We start from the raw sequence: 24,645 nt of genomic DNA on the forward strand, positions 1-24,645 counted from the left end.
TTATTTCTCACACATACTCAGCAAAATAACCTTCAAAAATGAATTTGAAACAAAGACATTCCTAGATAAAGGAAGAATGAATTTGTTGCTAGCAGATCAACCTCATAAGAAATTAACTAAAGGAAGTTCTGCTGCTGAAAGTATCATCAGATGGTATTTCAAATCCACATAAACAAAAGACAGATACAAAGGTACATTTTTAAAACTGTATTTTCGGGGCACCTGGGTGGCTCAGTTAGGCATCAGACTCTTGATTTCAGCTCAGGTCATGATCTCAGAATCACGGGATCAAGCCTCATGTCAGACTCCACGCGTTTGGGATTCTTCTTTCCTTCTCTCAAAATAAACAAACACTTTTTAAAAAAGGATATTTTCTTTTTCCTTTTAAAACCTTATTTAAAAGCAAAGGCTTGCGTAAAACTAAGTATAAAACATTGTTGTTGGGGTCATAACATAAATTTGTAATATTTCTGACAATGCAGAAAAGAAAGGGGAGTAAATAAAGCTATACTGAAGCAAAGCTTCTATATTTTGCTGGAATTAAATAAGTATTAATTTGAAGAATGTGATAAAGATATATATTGTAATTTCTAAAGTAACTATTAAGAAAAAGACTCTAATATAGAAAAGAAAGAAGAAAAAAGGGAGGAAATTTAAATGGTTTAATTATAATTTTCTATTTAACACAAAAGAAGGCAGTACAGGAGAAACAGAGGAACAAAAGGGACATCTGACAGAAAACAAAGAGCATAGTGGCTGGTGTAAATCAAACTCTATCAATAATTATGTAATTGTGAATAGATTAAATACTCCAAAGATAAAAGCTTGCCAAGACTGGATAAAAGACCTAACCATATGCTGCCTACAAAAGACAGTTTAGATTCAAAGACATAAATAGGTTTACAAGAGTGAAAAGAACATGCAAACACTAATCTAAAGAAAACTGGACCAGATATATTAACAAGACAAAGTAGACTTCAGATTAAATAAAGTTAATAGGAACATATAGGGGGCATTTTCATATGATAAAGAAGTATCAGGAAGATAGAACAATTATAAAGTAATACATACCTAACAGATGCAAAATACATGATGCAAAACTGGCCAGAAAGGAGAAACAATACAGTAACAGTAGCTGAAGATTACACTGACAATGGATAGAACTAGACAAAAAAAACAACGAAGATACAAAACTGAACAATACTATCAACCAAGCTGATTTAAATGGCATTGAGAAAACTCTCAAACAATAGTTTGAAACAACAGAACTGAAATCATATAAAGTATGTTTTACTCTAAGGGAATTAAATTAGAAATCAACAGAATGAAATCTGGAAAATCTCTATTTGGAAATTAATCTATGACTTCTAAATAATCCACTGTTCAAAGAAATCACCAAAAAGTTTCTGCACAGCAAAGGAAACAACCAACAAAACTAAAAGGCAACCAACGGAATGGGAAAAGATATTTGCAAATGACATATCGGACAAAGGGCTAGTATCCAAAATCTATAAAGAGCTCACCAAACTCCACACCCGAAAAACAAATAACCCAGTGAAGAAATGGGCAGAAAACATGAATAGACACTTCTCTAAAGAACACATCCGGATGGCCAACAGGCACATGAAAAGATGTTCAACGTCGCTCCTTATCAGGGAAATACAAATCAAAACCACTCAGATATCACCTCACGCCAGTCAGAGTGGCCAAAATGAACAAATCAGGAGACTATAGATGCTGGAGAGGATGTAGAGAAACGGGAACCCTCTTGTACTGTTGGTGGGAATGCAAATTGGTGCAGCCGCTCTGGAAAGCAGTGTGGAGGTTCCTCAGAAAATTAAAAATAGACCTACCCTATGACCCAGCAATAGCACTGCTAGGAATTTATCCAAGGGATACAGGAGTACTGATGCATAGGGGCACTTGTACCCCAATGTTTATAGCAGCACTCTCAACAATAGCCAAATTATGGAAAGAGCCTAAATGTCCATCAACTGATGAATGGATAAAGAAATTGTGGTTTATATACACAGTGGAATACTACGTGGCAATGAGAAAGAATGAAATATGGCCTTGTGTAGCAACGTGGATGGAACTGGAGAGTGTGATGCTAAGTGAAATAAGCCATACAGAGAAAGACAGATACCATATGGTTTCACTCTTATGTGGATCCTGAGAAACTTAACAGAAACCCATGGGGGAGGGGAAGGGGAAAAAAAAAAAAAAAGGGGGTGAGAGTGGGAGAGAGCCAAAGCATAAGAGACTGTTAAAAACTGAGAACAAACTGAGGGTTGATGGGGGGTGGGAGGGAGGGGATGGGCATTGAGGAGGGCACCTTTTGGGATGAGCACTGGGTGTTGTATGGAAACCAATTTGACAATAAATTTCATATATTAAAAAAAACAAAAAAAACAAAAAAAGAAATCACCAAAGAAGTTAGGAAACATTTTGAACTGAATGAAAACAAAAACAAAATATCAAAATCTATGAGATGCAGTGTTTAGAAAGAAATTTATCTCTGTTAAACATCTATATTGCAAAAGAAGAAAGGTCTCCTACCTTAAGAAACTAGAAAAACCAACTAAATCCAAATCAATCAAAGAAAAGGAAGTAATAAAAATTAGTGCAGAAACCAAGGAAATGCAAAGGGGTGGGGGTGGGGGGAGGAAGAATCCATGAAGCCGAAAGTTATTTCTTTAAAAAAAAAAAATTTCAAGGTTAAAACAGGGGCATGGAATAGAGGAATAAAGAGTAAAGAGATATACAAATTACCAAAGTCAAAAAAGTAACGCAGGGACATCACTTCCAATCCTACAGAAATTTAAAGGATTTTAAGAGAATACCATAAACAACTTTATGTCAATAAATCAGACAACTCAGACAAAATGTTCAAATTCCTGGAAAAACACAAATTACCAAAACCAACTGAAAAAGAAATAAAACTCAGAATAAACCCCTAACAAGAAACAGAATTAGGTAACAAAAATCTTTACACAAAGAGTGTCATTACGATGTATGAATAATCAGGCTGGACCAGATGCTGAGAAACCTCAATCCAGTCCCAGCCACAGGGAAAACTTTTTACAGGATTTGAAGCAGATCATTTAATATCTTCTCTGTGCCAACATTTTCTCACCTAACATGAAAAAGACGTCAAGCATTCTACAAGGATGATTCTAACCAATTAAGAATTCCCTAAGGGGGTATGTGACTTAGGGCAAAACCAGATAAACAATCCTGTTAATTTCCAAAAAAGCATTTCTAAGTCAATCACCAAGGGCATTTTACAAACTCCTTAACAGCATATAAAGAACTGTGTGAAGAATAAAGTTAACCGTATCCCAGGATAGATAAGCATTTATGATGGGGTACATGAAAACTGGTATTTGGCACTGTTATATGGAGTCTAGATGAGGACAAAACAAATTTCAAGTTTTCATTTGACAAGGTGATCTTCTTAAAAGTCAAACTGGTAAGAAATTTTGGGACTATCTTGGCACACTATTAACAGTTACAGAGGCACAGCAAGTGTGTACTACATTTAGACTTTAAGAATCCAAATTAGACTCTCAGGATGATAGGTTCTGGAGTACACAGAATCTAAAGATCACCATTGTTTCCTAAAAACCACACATCCCAGTACGTTAAGGTAATTAATGAGGCCTACAGAAAGCAGCTTATCATCAAAAAGAATATGGGCTAAAAAGCCAAAAAATAAAATAGGTTTCAAAAAAATAAGTCATCCTATCCTTGTACAGAAGCAGCCTCTAGGGCAGCCCCCAATAATCCCTGCCTCCTGGTATTCATGCCCTCATGTAATCCCTCCTTGTGACTGTAGGCTAGACTTGGGGTTTTGCTTCTGTCAAGTGTATGGCAAAGATGATGGTGTGTCACTTCAAAGGTTAGTTACAAATACAGTGTGTGCTTCCATCTTGGGCCTCCTCCCTTCCTCTGCCAAATGCCATGTTTCCAGCTGTACTATATAGACACATCAGGCAAAGAACTGAGGCTCTCAGACTAACAACCTGCAAGAAATAGAATTCTCCTCCAGTTGAACCTTCAGATGAAACTGAAGCTCTCTCCGGCCAACAATTTAACTGCAATCTCATGAAAGACCTTGAGCCAGAGGCACTCAGTTAAGCAATGCCCAGATTCCTGGTCCACAGAAAACTAGGAGATAAAATACATTTGCTACTTTAAGCTGCTAAATTTTTACACAGTACAACTTACGTAGGGGCTGCCTAGCATTGAAGAGACAGGAAAAAAGGAGGTGATGGCCAAAGAGTCTGAGTTTCTCTTGGGGATAACCAAACTGTTCTAAAATTGCTTGTAATGACTGTTGCACAATTCTGAACATACTAAAAACCTTGAATTGTATACTTTAAGTGGGTGAATTGTATGATGTATGAATTCTACCTCTGTAAAGCTGTTACCAAAAAAAACGAACAATAACAACACAAAAAAAAACTACCACACCTTGTATATGAAATTACTCCTGAAATCTTAAAAGAACTTTTCATTACTTTGGAAGAACTAAGAGTGAAAAAGTTCTTAGCAAAAATAAACTGATAAAGACAATGAAGGTGACTTCACGTAAAGACAGACTTCAAAGATTAGACAAAAATAAGCGAATGAAAACAGAAAAACTGGAAAACTATCTACATTTGCAGGTGATATAACTAGGGACTGAAAAAAAAAAAGGACACCCAGAAAAAACTGAAGAGTATAAATGGAAAAATTACTATACAATAAGAAAACTTTGAAAAAGTACCAGGACTACAAAATGACAACCATCAATAACTGCCATATACCAAAAAATAAAAATAAAAAAATAAAATATAAAAAGTTAAGATATAATTGCAAAGACCTCATTTACAATCTTAACCAAAGAAAGAATCTAGGCAAACCTATACAAAGAAAAGTTAAAACTTTCCTGCAAGACTTAAAAACAGACCTGGAAGATGTCTTACATACAAAAACATTATCATGTTATGAGTTATTCCTAACTTACAAAGGTCCCGATAAAAATAGCAAGTTGTTTTTTCCTGGAGCTACAGAAGTTAAAAACGGAGTTCATAAATACAAAAGAATAACAAAGAAAACTTGGGAGAGGGCAATATGTGAGGAACAGAAATGGAAACTGTCCTACTAGTTACTAAAACAGATTTAAAAGCCTCTAGAAATTAAATGATGTGATACCAATGCATGAACAGGCCAAAAGAATAAAAACCAGAAAAAGACCCAAGAATATACTGAAATCTAATAAATGATAAAACTGTAATCTCAAATTAGTATAAAATGGAAAGATGGGTATTTTAATTAATAATTGGGACAAGTGGATAGATAGCCATTTAGAAAAAGAAATTAGATCCATACTTCATATTATACTTCTAAATAAAGCTCCAAATAGATGGGTCAGAGACTGAAATGTAAAATGAAACAATAAAGTACTAGAAAAAAACAGAGGTGAATACCTTCATAACCTGGGAGTGAGGGAAAAAACTTTCCAGCTATTACTCCAATTTAAAAGAAATAAAAGAGACTGATTTTACACCACCCAAGTTTTTCCAAGTCTGCATATGGCAAAAACGATAGACAAAATCAAAATTTTTTTATTTTCAAAGAAATTCTGTTTTCCCACTCAAGTGCTTTATCCTGAATTCTACCACTGACTCCAGGCTAAGAACCTCCACTCCCTGGGAACTTGGATACCAGCATCAAACCTCAAGAACCTCTGTTAGAACCCAATCTAAGTAGTAAGTTCACATCCAATCCACATCCAATTCTTCCTCAATTTTGTGGGGAATCCAATCCCAAGCCTTCCCTCCTTCATATCAGTCCCCTCCATCTTTATCCTCACCTCTAGCCAGAACAATCATTCACTAAGCACCCACAATATGTCAAGTATTATTCTAAACACTAAACACATAGTAACTCATTTACACCTTACAGTAACCTTCTGAGGTTAAGTATTATTATTTCCAATTCAAAAATAGGGAAAACAAGCCCAGAATACACCACTTAGACTACACTCTTGCTAATTTCCTAAATGCGTTTTCTATTTTTCTTCTACTACATTCACCTAGCAAAACTCCAACTCCAGATCAATCCAACTGTCCACTTTCTCCTTTTCTGTGCTTCTGAACTGCTAGTGGGGGAAAAAAAAAAATCTTGCAATCTCAGTACAACTTAAACTGTCAATGATACCTGGCAAATCCTGTGTTTCCCTCAAAACTCTTCTCACTCCCTGTAGCAGCTATTTCAAAACTCCATTCTCCTCAAATCTCTGAACTTGGCTCATTTTCAGCAGATGACTTCACAGAAGTAAACGCCATCTGACAGGAATGGCCTCAACTTCTAACAATGAACCAAACCTAATAAACTCAAATTCCTCCCTACTCATTCTTTTGTCTGGTAACAGAAAAACTGCCTAAGGCTCACCCTTCTACCAATGCTCTCACATCTTGAGAAGTACCTTTCCTCACAATTCCCGTCCTTCTAAAGCATCTTAAACCTCTTACATATATACTAGCACTTCCTATTGACATTCAAACATCCTCAAGTTTGCCCATCATGAGAAACAGAGAGAGAGGAACCAGCACTGCCCTATATCCTGCCCACTCACCACGAACTCCTTGAAAGTACAACAGACACTTCAACACTGGTTTGAACTGCACACGTCCATTGATCCACAGATTTTTTTCGATATGCATAGTACTACAAATGTATTTCCTCTTCCTCAGGATTTTAATAACATTTTCTTTTCTGTAACTTATTTTAAGAAAACAGCACAAAATATATATACAAATATGTGCTAATTGACTTCATGTTATCGGGAAGGCTTCCAATAAACAGTAGTAGGCTACTGGTAGTTAAGTTCTGGGGAAGTCCAAAGCTTCCTTAGCTTTTGTGGTACCCCTAACCCCTAAACTGTTCAAGAGTCAACTGTTTGGTCAAAAAATAACTCGCCACCACTTCCTTTTCACTTTCGAACCCATGCAATCTGATACAGTTCTCAACAAGCCTTGCCTTAACTAACTGCCCCACAACCTCTGCCGCTGCTGACCTTTGCTCCTCCTCCCCTGGCTTCCATAACACCACTCCGTTACTGAGCAGCTCCTGTTCAGGCTTTCACAGATTACTCTTGTTTCACCTACTCCTGAAGCGTAATACTCCGTGGTCTTGTCTTACTTATACGCTTTTTTTTTTTTTTTTTTTTTTTTAAGATTTTTTTTAGGGGCACTGGGTGGCTCAGTCAGTTAAGCATCCAACTTTGGCTCAGGTCACGATCTCACAGTTTGTGAGTTCGAGCCCCACATCAGGTTCTGTGCTGACGGCTGAGCCTGGAGCCTGCTTTGGATTCTGTGTCTCCCTCTCTCTCTGCCATCCAAGACAGATTTGTTTAATGGGTAATCTAGGTATACTTCACTTCAGCCCCATGAAAATGAAAGATAACAGTAGTCCCCTCACCCCTTACCCACAGTCTGTTACCCATGCTCAATCACCATCCAGAAGTAGATAACCCTTCTGACTTTATTGTCAGAAGGTTAATAGTAGCCTAATGCTACGTACAATGCCCCGAATTCATTTACCTCACTTCATCTCATCATGTAAGCATATTATCATCTCAAATCATCACAAGAAGAAAGGTGAGTACAGTACAGTAAGATATTTTGAGAAAGAGAAAGACCACATTCACATTACTTTTATTACAGGATATTGTTATAACTGTCCTATCTTGCTATTAGTTGTTAATCTCTTACGGTGCCTAATTTATAAATAAAACTTTATCATAAATATAATGACCAGGAAAAAACATGATATATACAGGGTTCGGTTCTATCTTGGGTTTCAGGCATCCCCTGTGGGTCTTGGAACATTACCCCTGTGGATAAGGGAGCACTACTGTACTCATTTTTCTTTCCACACCTGCCACTGATCACTTCAATACAGAAAGCACAAAACTGTGAGAAGAAACTGACTTCCTCACAAACAAATAAATCTTTTCAAGGATCCATGGCAAAATGTATGTTTATTTGATCAGTTAAGTTTTAAAGTGTATTTAACAGCATCTTATTAACAAAACCTAACTCTAATCCCAGTCTTAATTCTTCTCTAGAAAGCATGAGGGGTTTACTTAATAAACACAACACAAAAACATTTCAATTTGCAAAGCTCTCTTCACATAATCATCTCATCTCATAATAACCCAGTAAAATACTATCATTCTACATTTGAAAAATCTGAAGTTTAGAGAAGAAATAAGACTACATTCACACTCCAGAAGCAGCAGTCGTATCTAATGCCACAGTGCTGTGACTGTAAATATAGTGTTTCACCACTACATCACACTATCAGTATTCTGAGGACATTCTGAAAACTACAGATAATAATGAAAGCATGTAAGTTTTCTACCACATCACCATAACATTTATCTATTCGATGCAGGTGTGTGCATGATTTTCTAGCAAAAAATCCCATTTGGGAGGCAGAGACACAAAGCTGCATAAAGTAAAACATAATTTTGTAATTCTTAAAATAAGAAAATATCATTTTAATTCAATAAATAGCTATTGAGTGCCAAGACATTGCTAAGCAGAGATTAAAGATAACCAAGATAGAAGGCACACAATGAAAATAAAATTATAATTCAATATCATAATGCTAATATGAATAAAATGGCAACCATTCATTCCTTCATTCCAAAAACATGCTGCTATGAACTGAATTGTGTACCCCCCAAATTCATATTTTGAAGCCCTAACCCCCATGTGAATCTATTTGGAGACGGGGGTCTCTGAGAGATAATTAGGTTTAGATAAAGTTGCAAGTGTAGGGCCCTCATCAGAAGGGACACCACACATTTTGCTGTGTTTCTCGGCCATGTGAGGACACAGAGGAATCTCTCCAGAACCCAACCATGTAGGTACCCTAACTTCAAAATTCCTGCCTCCAGAACTGTGAGAAAACTTCTGTTTAAGCCAATTCTTTTGATTATTTTTATTACAACAGCCCCAGCAGGCTAACACATATGCATAAACCCCTAGAACATACTAGACACTGTGGTAGGTGCTAGATACCCAATAAGCAAAAGGGATGTGAGAGCAACTAACACTGCCTAGGGGGCTAGAATAAGATGAAGAGCCTCAGCTAGGCATCAAAACATGAGTAAGAATTGGCTGCTCGGTGAAGAAAAGGAAGAGCCTGTATGGGAGAACCTGCTAATACAAACATGAAAGCCTAACAAAATAATAATGTGATTTCCAGGCCATTAGAAAAATAAAGGAAGGTCCCTAACATACACACCTATTAATTATGGTACATCAAATAATATGTTCTATAATGCAGTCGCTGAAAATAATGGGACACTGTATTTCTCGCTGTGCCACTTGAATTTTTTTTACATGAGTAAATGCATATTTACTAACATGGGAAAGTGGTCACTACATATCATTAAGAGAAAAAGGGTTACAAAGCAGTACTGGAAGATCTCATTTTTCTAACTGAAAACTAAACATGTGCAAATTCATTTAAAATAAGACTAGAACAATAATACACGGTGTTACCACCCAATTTTCATCACTTGCCGTTTTGTTCAAGCCATTTTCCACCCAGAACTTTTTTGTTGTTGTTAGTGAAGTATATCACTCCCCAAAACCCTTCAATGGTTTCCCAACTGCACTCAGGAGAATATACAAAATCCTTAAACTGCCTTGTAAAGCCCTGTATTGTGTGTTCATCATCTCAGGCCTTTCTCCCCATCACCCCACTCCTGCCTGAACCATTTTTCAGTTCTTTAAGCCAAGCCAAGCTGTCTCACCTCAGGGCCTTGGAATACACTCAACTAATCTAACTTCACTATCTGCGGCTCCTACTCATTCCTTGAGTGTCAGCCTAAATATCATTTCCTTGGAAAGTTCTTCCCTTTACCCTCCCCCTATACCCACTCTCTCACAGCATACTCGAATTTTTCTTCATAACATGATCACAATGTGTAATTATACACATATATGCAAATTTATGTTGTTCTGTCTTCCCTAGTATAGTGCCTAGGATACAGTAGGCACTCCATAAATGTTTTTTAAAGGAATAAAAGCTGAATTGTGGATTTCATTTTCTACATCTTTCTCCACAAGGAGCATAGACTTGTAAAGGAAAATAACCAAGACACTGTTACCACTCTAATAGTTCTTTAAACTCAAACCAACCATGCTCTCTCCTCTAAGCTTTAATGGTAATTAAATCCTATTAATTCTTCTATAAAAATTATCTTTCTGATCAAGACTGTTCCCTCTGCATCCAAGATGCAGGCACAAAATTTCACAAATTCTAGTAACTTCAATCCTACTACCAACTTTCCTGCCTCCATCCTCTCCATCTACAAATTATTTATTCACTTAAAGGAACACTTTCTAAAAATCCAGTTTACAGTATTATTGCTATCTTTAAAACCTCCAACTGCCTTCAATATCATTTCCAACTTATATTTAAAGATCCTAAGGTACTAATGACTTTTCATTTCCCTGTTCCACACAAACTCCCCCCCCCCCCCATAACTTAGTTCTCATTATATACAACAGATTTTCTTCTTTAGCTATGGTAAAATAATGTCAATCTTAGAAAGAGGACTTCCTCATATAGTTATTTTCACATATACCCTGTCACAATATATCCTGTCTAGAATGTCAGTTTCCTGTCAAGTGACATGCCACATCTCATTCAATATTCTGCTCAAAACTTACCTCCCTAAAGCGTTTCCTGCCCTTTCCAACGTCCTTCTTTGGGCACACTCCTCAACCACACATCTCTGCCTTCCTCACAGCACTCAGCACTCCTACCTGTTCTACCAGTGACAACAGAATCACTTTTCCCTTCCTCACTGAAATCTGGACAACACCCCACAGGAGGAACTCCTCCCTTCAAAGGAATTCTCTAACCAGCTACTAAGATAATAACACATTTTCCCCTATAGGAATAGGAAAATACTGCCATTGTTCCACAGACCAGGCAAGACCATCAGCCAAAATGCGATCTAAGAAATCTGAAGGTGAGAGAAGAATCACTTCACACACCAAGCAATGAAAGAAATCACAAAGAAACACAAACCCTAGACCTTCAATTCAATACCAATTCTACTGAATTCTACCAATTCTACTAAATAGTTTCTAATAACCAAGTTTACAATCAGAACACATTTACAAAAGTATGGGGAAAATAAAGCCATGATGACAAAGCTTAAATGGTCATGTGCAGTTACAGAAGAGATGGACAGATGGAGGAGAAGATCTAAGAGCTGAGGGAGCACAAGCATCAAAGAGGCAAAGAGACTATACTGGAGTGGGAGAAGGGGTTAACCTTAAGCAGAAACCCCTTCCCCTGTAACAGAAAGGAAGGAGTTTAGATAAAGGTAGATAGAGGAAGACAGGTAAAAGAAGCCTCTATAGACCCAGAGCAAGGAAGAAGTAAAACAAGAAACTTGAAGGGAGTGATGAAGATTTTAAACAGTCACTGAGGAAAACCAATCCAAGAGAGAACAGGTGAGGAGGTGAACTAAGGCAGTGGCCTTAAAAATGGACAGAAGACAAATTCAAAGAATTCTGAGAATGCAGACTGAGTTACCTACTGGGCATGGATTGTGAAAGAGAGAAGACTGGGAAGTCTGACCTAAGCAACTGTGTGGCTGCAGGGGAATGGACTCTGACATGGAGTGCAGGAACAATCTTAGGGGAGAGATACAACTCCAAATCACCCTTTCCAATCCAGACACCTCTCCTGAACATCAAACCCAAATTTGCAACCTCCTACTGAAGCATTAAGGGATAAATATATAAGGTTAGGTATAAATAACTGGTTACTGGCTCTCCTTCTGAATCTCCTAAACACACTCATAACCCGGAACAAATCAGCAGACAGCTTCAACAAAGACAACGAAGTCAACAGACTTTAGTGTGAGACTTCTGAGCTCTTTTCAAGGGCTCTAACCTTTTAGGCAGATAGGATAGTTTTTACTATCTAATTTCATTTTCAAAAACTTACAGCTTGAACAAAGTTGGGGGATTCACACTTCCCTGATTTCAAAACGTATTACAAAGCTACAGTAATCAAAACAATGTGGTACTGGCATAAAAACATACAGACCAATGGAACAAAAGCCCAGAAATAAATACTTGCATGTATATGGTCATACGATTTTTGACAAGTGTGCCAAGATCATTCAATGAAGAACAATCTTGACAGCAAAAGGTGCTGACAAAACTGAATATCCATATGCAAAAAGAATGAAGTTGGACCCCTACATTATACCATACATTAAAAACTAACTCAAAACGATCAAAGACCAAAACATAAAAAAACTATAAAACTCATAGGGAAAAAACATAGCAGAAAATCCTAAAAACATTAAATTTTGAAATGACTTCTTGAATATGACACCAAAAGCACAGCCAACAGCAACAAAAAGATAAAGCAGACAATCAAAAGTAAAAACTTTTGTGGATCAAAGGACACTGTCAACATGGTAAAAAGGCAACCCACACGATAGTAGAAAATATGTGCAAATCATAGATTTAATAAGGGATTAATATCCTGAAAATATACACAACTTCTAACACTCAACAACAAAACCTTATTGGGAAAAAAAAAACAAAACAGGGCAAGTACTTAAATAGATATTTCTCCAAAGAAAATACACAAATGTCTAATCAGCACAAAAAAATTTGTTCAACATCACTAATCATTAGAGAAGTGCAAATCAAAACCACAATGAGATACCACTAAACACCTGTTACAGTGGCTATCATCCAAACAAACAAACAAGTGTTGGCCAGGACACAGAAACTGCAATCCTTGTGCACTGCTGGGAATGCAAAATGGTCCGGCCACTGTGGAAGACAATATGGTGGTAGCTCCTCCAAACATTTAACATAGAATTACCATGTTTTCTAGCAATTTCATTCCAAGTATGTATCCAAAATAATTAAAGCAGGGACTCAAACAGATATTTGCATAACAACGTTCAAAGCAGACTTATTCACAATGGTTAAAAAGTAGAAACCAGAATGTTCAACAGATGAGTGGATAAACAAAACGCAGTATACACATATAACGTAATATTATTCAGCCTTGAAAAGGAATGAAATTTAGGATACATGCTACGACATGAATGAACCTTGAAAATATGCTAAAACAGACATAACAGGGCAAATGCATGATTCCATTTGTATAAGGTACCGAGGATAGTCAAATTCATAGATATAGAAAACAGAATATAGATCTTCCTCAACCTACAATGGAGGTACATCCCAATAAACCCCACTGTAAATCTGAGAATATAATTTAAGGTGAAAATGCAGTTAATACACCTAATTCACTGAACATCACAGCTTAGCCCAGCCTACCTTAAACATGCTCAGAGCACTTACATTAGCCTATAATTAAGCAAAACCATCTTAACACAAATCCCATTTTATAATAAAGTACTCAGTATCTCATGTAATTTACTGAAAACTGTACTGAAAAACAGAACGGTTGTGGGTTCAGAACAGTTCTAACTGTTACCAGCTGTTCATCCCTGTGATCACATGACAGCTGGCGGCTGCTGCCCCCTTAAGCCCTGCCCGGATTAAGGGGAGAGTATCACAGGGCACATTGTTAGCCTAGGAAACAATCCAAAGTCAATTCAAAGTACAGTTTCTACTATCTATATATCCCTTTCACACCACCATAAAATCAAAAAATTGCACGTTAGACCACTGTAAGTTGGAGATCATCCATAGTGGTTACCAGAGGCTAAGGGAAGGGAGAAAGGAAGAGTTAGTGTTTAATCGGTATACTTTGTTTGGAATGATGAAAAAGTTCTACAGATGGTTAGTGATGATGGCTACAACATTCACAACAATCTGAATGTCCTTAATGCCCCTGATTTGTACTTTAAAATGGCTGAAATCGTAAATTTTATGTTACGAATATTTTACCACAAGAAAAAAAAATTAAGAATAAAGAACCTACAGCTTTCCTTTTACTCTTTGAGGCCTACCAGTCACAATTAAGACTATGGAGACTATCTTAATGTTTCTAGTCCAGCAGTCAGGACCCTGCCCAGATCATAAAAGATCCTCAATTATTTGAGACCGGGAGATGATGGATGGGCAGATTACTTTAAGTTCACATTTATAAGCAATAATTTCTAAACACTGCAAATATTTTAAGAAAATTACAATGTATATTAAAACAATTTTCTAACTTAAAATTTTATAGATGCATGGGGCGGGACTAGCCGAGATACCATCTTAAAAGACTGTGACAATCAAATGAAAGTTAACCCCAAAACCAATTTCCAGTCAGCTCCAACCAACTCTGTGGACAGAATCCCCTGGGAGATTCTGTTATAAGCCCCAGCTCCCCCTCCTCTCCTAGAATGGAATGCTGACTCCTCTGTAAGGGGAATAATGCCCAGCTCAACTTCCCTCTGCTCCTGACCCTCCTGGCCAGCCTCAACCTATTTGCTACTTCCTCTGAATGAAAAATGTATGGTATCCACTATCCAAGTGGCACTTAGGATAGTGCTAATTTACACCGTTATTTGAATTCTCCCATGTCCTGCCTCTCCACCATTAGACTATATAAACTTGTGAAGACTAGGACTTTCCTTGCTACTTTTATTCCTAGGCTCATTTAACAAAAAGACTTGCACAAAGTACAATTTCATAATTTAGTGCAACTTTGGAAACTGGCATTCCCACCTTTCCCCACTCTCAAACCCCACAGGGCTCTGGCTTGGTAGCCAAAGAACCTATAGTGAGGAAAGAGCGAACAGTACATTAAGACAGGAAGAAAATAGGAAAAAAATTTTCAATGAAATAAGATAAAAAAAGAAAGGATTGTGTGCCAATGCCTTCTCCAGAGGACCTAGCCCTAACACCCTAAGAGAAGATCCTGGCCTTGAACTCAGGTAGAAAGGACCCCCTGCCTCCTAAAGGGGGGAGGGCATCAAAAACAGGGGGTAGGACTATGGAAAGTGGGAAGAAATGGTGACCACCGGGGTTGGAAGAGGAATGTTCTACTAAGCCCAGTAGATAAAGAATAAGAGGGCCAAGAAACAAAAATAGTGAAAATATTAAATACTTATCAGTACCACTACAAACTGTAACTCACTTCTCGAGGCTAGGCCATTACTCATTTGTTCAGCACTTTGCAGTTTTCAAAGATCCTGCATATATGCCAGTTCACTGGAGCCCTACAATCTAGAGATTATGGGACAGCCCACAAATATAGGCCCATTTTGCCCAGGGAAAAACTGAGGTTCTAAGAATTCAAATCATTTATCCTAGTTTTTCTAACTACTCAAAGGCAAGGCCGGGAGTCTAGAGCATGGCACAGTCTTTCGGCTGCTGATCCAAGGCATCCCCAGTATGTCCATACTACACTTAACATGTACTAACATTGAAGTCTGCAATCTCTTTTATTGAAATCATTTGCACATGTCTTCTACACAGACTGGTACTACACATGCTTCTTGAGGGTAAGAAATTTTTCTCTGAAACCCAACCATGAAGGAAAGAGATGGACATACAGAATGTGTTCAATAATTGGATTGAACTAAACATATGGACACTAAACCAGATTCCATTTTAGATAATATAGATCCAAAAATTAAATGTGACAAGCTCAATTCAGTGCATGAATTGAAAGTTCAGTTTTTTTTAAAGTTCAATTCTATGTGTTATTTTGAGCTTATTTTGTTAACATAGCATAAAACTTTAACAGTAAGTAGTGTTTAAAAAAACAAAATTGAAAATAAAACCAGAGTAAAAATAACCATCAGCAGTTTATATGCAGTCCTTTAATTTCCAGCCCTTCCCAGACAATACTGGGAGAAGAACACAAAACTTTACCTACACATCATCAACCAACAAGAATAACTTTGATCTTAAAATTTTACTCACAACCTCTTACAGTTTCGTATGTTAAAACTGTTCCTCCCACTACTGAACTAGAAGCCAAAATCTATTACAATAAAAATGCCAGGGGCACCTGGGTGGCTCAGTCGGTTGGATGCCTGACTTTGGCTCAGGTCATGATCTTGGCAGTTTGCAAGTTCGAGCCCTGCATTAGGCTCTGTGCTGACAGTTTCGAAGCCTGGAGCCTGCTTCGGATTCTGTGTCTCCCTGTCTCTCTCTCTGCCCTCCCCTGCTCATGCTCTGTCTCTCTCTCAAAAATATATAAATGTTAAAAAAAATTTTTTTTAATTCCAGAGAAAAAGGTTTCTAAACCTCAGTAAAGGGCACAAATTTAGTATTTTCAATATTGATTCATTTCAGTGTTTCTCAACTTTTTTTCATTATTGCTCCCTAAAGAAGCTTTTTCAGACTTATTTTTCCTAACTACCCTCTCCCCATTAAATTTAATAAAATGGGGGCGCCTGGGTGGTTCTGTCAGTTAAGCATCTGACTCTTCATTTCAGCTCACCTCATGATCTCACAGCTCGTGAGATCGAGCCCCAAGTCAGGCTCTGCACTGACAGCAAGGAGCCTGCTTGGGATTTTCGCTCTCTCTCTCTCCCCTCCCCCCTCTGCCCCTCTCCTGCTTTTGAGCCTCTCTCTCAAATACTAAAAAAAAAAAAAAAAAAAAAAAAAAAAAAATTTCTAAGATGGATACACCATCTGTTTACAGGACAGATGTACATTTATGCTTATACATAAAAAGAGTAAGGACTTTTCACCACCAACCCCAGAAACAATTTTCACTCCCTTAGAGAGGACATTACCCTCATCAAAAAAACATGATTTATTTAATAAATACTTAAGTGGTAGTATATGCCAGGCAAGATATTCACTATCAAAAAATTCTAGAGGGGAGCCTAGGTGGCTCAGTCCATGAAGCATCTGACTCATTATGTCGGCTCAGGTCATGATTTCACGGTAGCTTCACCCAGGTGCCTGAAAGCAGACTATTTTCTATATGTTCCCATAATACCTAAAACCTCAGTATTTGCTAGACTGCATTATAATACTGTACATGCTACTGAAACAGGTAGCAATCTTTCAAGCTTTGATTAGAGAAACCTAAAGCCACAGATATCAATTTCAAAATGAAACCAGATGGCCCACTTTGGCACTTGTCACTATGCTTATTAAATGGAAGAAACATAGGACAAGCACAATCTTTGTGCTGCTTTAAAAAGAGACTCATATGAAAACAGAATGACCTAAAGAAAGACTACAGCAACTTGGAATGATACCATTTACTCTGATTAACAGCAGAAAAATTATGCTGATAGAAAGTAGGGAAAGTTTGCTTGGACACAGAGGAGTGTTGGGCCAAAAATGTAACATGACATAACAGGAAAAGCATGATTTAGGTTTTTGAGACTTACACATAAGCTGACACTATAACAGTTTACTTCTTTAAATATCAAATATGTCAAACTTTGATCAAAATGATTTCAAAATATAATTCTAAAACATAATCTCAAATGATCCACACAGGGACAGTCAGATGGTTAAAATTAAGATATATCAAAACGATTTCAGTATAAACTCTTGTTTAAAAGGTAAAAATGGTTCGATGAACTCCAAAAACTAATTTTTGAGATCCTATGTGCCTTTCACTGTGTACCTACTCTTAAATACACCTGAAAAAAAATAAATGAAGATTCAATCTTTTGAAAATATGAAAAGAATATTATTAGTAAAGGAATCACAAACTTCCAAAGCTCAGAAGCCTTTAGTATACACTAAGTTACTAAAATCTTAGCACATGGCAGCCAAGCCCCCCTTAATAAGGACTTTCATGAAAGGATCTTTAAGATTACAAAATTGAAAGCACCTGGCTGGCTCAATGGGTAGAGCAGGTGACTCTTGATCTTGGGGATGTGAGTTCAAGCCCCACGCTGAGGGTAGAGTTTACTTTTAAAAACAAACAAACAACAACGAAAAAAACCAAACAGGGGTGTCTGAGTGGCCCAGTTGGTTAAGTGTCAGACTCCTGATTTCAGCTCAGGTCATGATCTCACAGTTCATGGGATTGAGCCCCATGTTGGGCCCCCGTGCTGAGCATGAAGCCTGCTTGCAATTCTCTCTCTCCCTCTCAAAAAAAATAAACAAACATTAAAAAAAAAAAAAAATACCACTAGGGAAAAAGTGTCTTAAAAACCAGGAGAGGAAAGACAGCACCAATGGGTTAGGGAGAAAGAAGCTCAAAGAACCATGTCAGAGAACATTCTGATCCACACGCTGGCACTAACCTTGATAGGTCTCCAAAATACCACAGCCTGTTTCACTATCAAGATCCAAAGCCCTGGAAGAAAATACCTGACTGGATAAGGCAGTGTGACTGCATCACAAAAGGGGAGGGTAAATGCTTCAACAGGGCCTCCAGGGGCTACACACAATGGGGGAACCCCTATAAAAGGATGGGGGGGGGGGGGAACAGACAGGATTCAGCATGGTGGAGAGTAAAACAATAAACGTCCAAAACAGCCCAATCAGAACCATGGAAGAGAATTATTTCTCTCTCCATTTTAAAGGAGAATTTTGAGGCCCAAGGGCTTAAATAATATATGTAAAACAAAAGATATGTCTCAGAGAAGAACTACAATACCTCTTTCCACTTCTATTCCACAGACACACTCTAAATTACACCTGGCCATTTAAAATAGTTACATCCAACCTCAAAGCACTAAGATCTGCCACAAACAAAAATATTTAAAAGTATCTGACAAGGGGCACCTGGGTGGCTCAGTCAGTTAAGTGTCCGACTTCAGCTCAGGTCATGATCTCATGGCTTGTGAGTTCAAGCCCCACATCAGGCTCTGTGTGGACAGACAACTCAGAGCCTGGAGCTGCTTCAGATTATGTCTCCCTCTCTCTCTGCCCCTCCCCAGTTCACACTCTGTCTCTCTCTCAAAAATAAACATTAAAAAAAAAATTTTTTTTTTTTAAAGGTATCTGACAATAGGGGTTCCTGGGTGGCTCAGTCAGTTAAGCGTCCAACTCTTGATTTTGGCTCAGGTCACGATTTCATGGTTCCTGGGATCAAGTCTTAAGGGCTCTGTGCTGACAGCATGGAGCCTGCTTGGGATTCTCTCTCCCTCCCTCTGTCGTGCTCTCTCTTCCTCTCTCTCTAAATAAACTTAAAAAAGTATCTGACAACAAAACAAACAACAAAAACACTCATAAACACAGAGAACAAAATGGTGGTTGCCAGGGGGCAGAGGATAGAGGGATGGGTGAAATAGGGGGAAGAGACTTAGAATTACAAGCTTCCAGTTATAAAATAAGTCAAGGGAATAGAAAATACAGGGTAAGAATTAGTAAAAAATATGGTAATAACTTTGTATGTTGACAGATGGTAACCATACTTACCAAAGTGAGTATTTTGAAATGTTCAAAATTGTCAAATCACTGTTACACCTGAAACTAATACAACTATACTTGAATTAAAATTTAATAAATGTAAGTAAATAAATACAATAATGATGTCCTGAGAGAAGAAATAAAATGCAAAAAAATAAACGATACCAAGTATTTGAGGTAATTGAGACGTTCTGAAAACTGACTCTTGGAGGCATCAGTGGAAAAACCAAATAGTCGGGGAAAGGAAAAAAATCTGGCTCATTTACTGCCCTTCCCCCTCAAAGGAGAAGATTATAGAAAATCTTGCGAATTTGGAAGCTGAGTTCAAGTTTAAACCTATCTGCCATTCTTACTGTGGTCTCTGAAGATTTATTTCAATACCTAAGTCACTGATGCTCCATCCAGACTGAGCACCGCAATCCCCAGAGGGCCCAAGCAGCTTCATAAGAGCCACAAAGGAAAATCATTGGTAAAAAGTGTAAAATGCATACCTAAATTTTAAAAAAAGGAAAAAAATCCCTCACAACGACCTTAGAGTCACTCCTGATAGGTAAACCAAGGCCAGACCATCTGGTTATTGGCAACCTGAGCCTTCTGTTCAATAAAGGGAGGACTCCTAGGAGGAACACTAGATACAGGATGTAAGTCAATGCAACTGTTTAAATACTGTAAATTACAAATGTGTTAGAAGTTGAAAATTCAAAGAAAATGAACAAATGACAACCTCACACAATACAGATAAATGTCACAATGCAAAACAAAAGCTGCAAACGGAAGTACAAAAATGGACAAAATTATTCTCTGCTGAATTCTAAAGTCAAGCTAGTTGCTACCCTTAAGGACTAAGCAATTACTGGAAAGGCATCAAGTGGGACTTCTGGAGAGTGGTCATGTTCTGTTTCTTGATCTGGGTGCTGGTTTAACAGCTATGTTCAGTTTGTGAAAACTTACCACACTTCAGCGCACTTTCCTATATACTTCTTATTGAACAAAAATATTTTTAAAAAGCCATAATGTCTGTTTTAAAAGTCTAAGTAAAGCTAATTTCACCATCTTACAATTTCTTTACATTTTTTTCTCAATTATTTGGAATTCAAATACAATAGTTCACACACGTGCATATATAACGTATCTATCGTTAAGGACCTTAAAATGTAGGTTTTCATATCTCACAAGTACCCAAACGTAACAAAGATGGATACTAAGCTAAAGCAGTAAATTTATTAAGCTATATATTATGCCTAAAGCTTGAAACTTGTTAATATCAAAATCTAGTATTAACAAGCATAAATGCATAGGCTCTAGGTAACAGTAATTCCTGCCCCCACTATAAAGACTGATACAAGTTGAAGACATGACGGGAAAATCTCCCAAACTTATGAATGGAGGAGGTGACAGGTCCATTATTAGTACTGTAAAGATGTAAAAGAGAAGTTATATAGATTAATCCCTAAAACCTCTATCTAAAGCAATGCCAAATCCCAAACCCACTCACCTCTACTTCAACTCCCTAGGCTTGCCTGCAAAAGGGGAAAATAAAAAATTTCTCTAGGTGATTGTTGAAATCAGCAAGAAATGCTCAAAATTAGCTGAGTCTGGACCTTAGCCATGACATGGCAAGGTACAGTGACTCCTGACATAAGCACAACATATGGTTTCAATTACTTGCCACCAAAGAAATTTAAATTGTCTACATTTTTTAAGTACCATTAAGCTTCAACAAATTCTTTAAATTATCTTCATGACAACCAAGCACCAAAAAAAGTCAATCAATGTGTTTCAGCTTAAACTTTTTCAGTAACACATACTTTGGGGGAAAAAGGTACTTTTTCACCATAAGCTCTCACTTGGGAGTGACTCAAATCCAAAAGCTAGTTTTGGTTTTAGTTGGTTTTGGTTTTTGGTTTTTTTAAGTTTTAGTTTTATGCACAGGACACAGCCACACAGAAAACTATCACAAATGACATAAACCAGAATGTTCACTCAGGAATATGGAGGACTTGTTTCCTTCTTTTTTTTTTTTTTTTTTTTTTTTGTATTTTCTAAAACGTTACTTTGGTTCTAAAGGAAAAAGACAAAGAAAAATGTTTACTACCAAAATTCTAAATTGTGCAGCCTAAAAAGGCAAGTTGAATACTTTCTAAAATCACATTTCTAGAACACTGTACACCTACAGACCATCCCCAACTTAACAATTTTTGAACTTTGCACAAAAATGATACTTCGAATTTTGATCTTTTCCTGAGCTAACAATATACATACACATACGATTTGCTAGGCACAGCCACATGACCACAAGGGTAAACACCTGATGCACTTAAAACCATTGTTTTTCACTCCCAGTACAGCATTCAACAAATTACACGAGATATTCAACACATAAAAACGCTTTGTGACAGGTGAGTCTGCTCAACTATAGGCTAACTGTAAGTGTCCTGAGCATGTTGAAGGTAGGCTAGGCGACGATGGTTCGTAGGTCAAGTGTATTAAATGCATTTTCTTTTTTTTTTTAATTTTTTTTTTTTAATGTTTATTTATTTTTGAGACAGAGACAGAGCATGAATGGGGGAGGGGCAGAGAGAGAGGGAGGGAGACACAGAATCGGAAGTAGGCTCCAGGCTCTGAGCCATCAGCCCCGAGCCTCACGCGGAGCTCGAACTCACGGAGCGTGAGATCGTGACCTGAGCTGGAGTCGGACGCTCAACCGACTGAGCCACCCAGGCGCCCCTTAAATGCATTTTCAATATTCAATTTACGATGAGGTTATCAGAACATAACCCCATCATAAATTGAGAAAGACCTGTAGCTTGTTCTTCCAAAGAACAAAAAAGAATTTCACATTAGTCTGTTTCCATTATAACTCACTAATTAATAAACATACTGAGTCCCTTTCACACCCAGGGGAACCTTTTTTCAAGTGATCCTTATTAAAACCTAAAAATGGGAAACCAAGATACAGCAAATACTCTAGACATCTCTATAGAAGTAAACTTTAATTCATTAAAAAACTAAATATTAGGAGGCCACAATCCATATAAAACTCTGGTATATAAAATATAAAATATCTGGTAAGTTTCAGTGAAATAAGACCAAATCGTTTTATAAGGATTTTTTGCCCACTTTTGTGACTAGGGAACACTTTATTAAAAATCAAAACAAAACTTGCATATTTCTGTATCTGACTCTCAAAATGTGCAGTTTGTAGTTTCCACGCTGAGATAAAACAAGCTTCTGAAATCACCTCACCAAAACCGGCTGGTCTCTAAAAATGTTTTTTTTGTAGATAAATGGATATGTGATGAAGCAAATCTAGGAAAATGTTAATGACAGAACCTAGGAGGGGAGTGTACAGGAGGTGAAAATAATCTTTCAAAATCACAACACACAAATATATCCACAGCAACTTTAACCCACCTAAGGCCTTGAATCACAAACCTAACCTTTCCAGCACACCACGAAAAAGCCCTTCCTTAAGATAGGAAGACCTTCTTGCAGACTAGTCAACTGATAAAATATAAAAATGATACTAAAAGTAATCTCTTACCCAAAGCAAGGTTACCTAGGAAGTCATTTTCCAGAAGCTGTCATGAGAATTTTGTTGGACTTTTAACTTTATTGGATGTAAAACAACTTTTGCCTCCATTACCATTTCACCGAAATTTTTCAAAATTCCAAACAGTACACCTTAAGTTTTGTTTTGTTTTTTAATCTCCCAAAAAGCAGATCCGTGGAGCCCTCCCAGGTCCTAAAACCTGCAAAACCCATGAGAGTTCGGGGCGCTGGTGGTTCCAGGTGTTTCACTCTAACGTGCAGTCTCCAGGTGGGGCTGTACCCTGGGGTCTACACGGGTTAAAAAGGCGGAAAAAGGGAGGAAGACATACAGACCGCCAAGGAGTCAAAACCAAAGGAGTGACTGTGTAAGGAGGAAGGGAAAATCCAAGCAATCTGTGCGGGGAGGATCTGGAAGCACCGGGCCAGCTGGGCGCTCAGCTCAGGAACTCGGGAGGGCAGACGCGCGGAGCCGGAGGCCGGGCTCCCCCTGTGCCCGGGCCCCGCGCCGGCCGCCAGCCTCCGGCCGCCCCCGCCCTGCCCGCCGCGCCCGCACCTCTCGGTCCTTGAGGCCCAGCAGGAGCACCTCCTCCATCAGGGTCAGCCGCGTTTCCTTGGAGTCGCCCTTGTCGTCGTCGTCCTGCTCGTCGCGGCGGCTCTGCGCGTCGTCCTCGCCGCTGCCGCCGCCGCCGCCCGCCACCCGCTCCTTGTCGGCGGCGTTGCGGGAGGCCTCCGTGCGCCGCTGCACCAGGCCGGAGCTGCGCTGGGTCAGCGAGGTCATGGCTCCCGCCGAGACGCCGTGCTGGGCCGAGAGGGACGCGGGACCTACCGGGTCTCCCTCCTCCTTCCCCCGCGGCCCCCGACCCGGGCTTCCGTGTTAAATCCCGGCGCTGGGGCGACGTCCGTCGACAGCTGTGCCGGGGGCAGTCATGGGGAGACGGGTCGGGGCGAAACGGGCGGGCCGGGCGTCGGCGGACCTAGAGAGGGGCTCTTCCTTCCGGCGTCCGCAGGCCCCAAGGCAGCCCGAGATCCTAGGTGGAGGCGGAGGTGGTGGCGGCGGCGGCGGCTGCGCCTTCCCAATATGGCGGCGCCGACTGACGTCACCGGAGGATGTGGCACAGCCGGCGCGGGGCGGGCCCGGAGGGCGCCGGAAGCGTCGGGCAGGGACCCGGCGGCAGGGGACGAGGGCGGGGATCCGCCCACACTGACCCCTTGCTGGGCCCTCCGGTCTCCGCTGGCTCTCGCCCTCTGCTAGGCGTCCCTTGGCCGCCGGGCCCGCCATCCCCCTCCTCCGGACACCCGTGACGTGTCCTCCCTCCGTCCGCCTCCCCCTTCGCCCCTGGGGAAACCGGGCCTGGCGCCAGAGACTGGCTAGGCCCCCGCCACGACTCGGGAGAGTCGTGGCCTAGCGAGGCTGGACCCCGCTCAGCCTCAAGCTGTGCACTTACCACGGCAGACACCACCATCCTCGGAGTTGGCCTCGGCCGGGGAAAGGGCGGAGGGGGGTCGGGGAAGGGACCCCGCTTGGAATCCGGGGTCCCCAAGAGACACAGGAAGGACTTTGCCCGCTGCTGATAGAGCGAAGAGAGAGCGCGCTCTCTCTGCCCGCACTCCCTAACCCTTCCGAAGGAGTAACTGCATTTAAATAGCTTGAAAATGGACTTTTAGTATTTACCGCATGTATTAGAGAGAAGTTAGACCAAATTGAATAGTTTTGTTTGTAGAACTTTTTCCTCGCCTC

General features: G+C 39.2%; 1 protein-coding gene across 2 annotated transcripts in view; it reads right to left on the reverse strand.

Annotated features, from left to right (window-relative positions):
- Positions 1 to 23,948, reverse strand: part of GOLPH3 (golgi phosphoprotein 3) — a 48,568-nt gene extending 24,620 nt beyond the window's left edge. Inside the window, exon 1 of one of the 2 annotated variants that reach the window (XM_019450711.2) lies at positions 23,461 to 23,948. In XM_019450711.2, the coding sequence (XP_019306256.1) occupies positions 23,461 to 23,685 (225 nt within the window). In that variant the 5' untranslated portion in view covers positions 23,686 to 23,948. The remainder of the gene's footprint in view (positions 1 to 23,460) is intronic. The other variant, XM_019450710.2, reaches the window with a different exon arrangement.
- Positions 23,949 to 24,645: the final 697 nt, after the last annotated feature.

The sequence above is a fragment of the Panthera pardus genome, unplaced genomic scaffold (genome assembly GCF_024362965.1).
Source record: "Panthera pardus isolate Hobbes unplaced genomic scaffold, ASM2436296v1 HiC_scaffold_2, whole genome shotgun sequence".
NCBI lineage: Eukaryota > Metazoa > Chordata > Mammalia > Carnivora > Felidae > Panthera > Panthera pardus.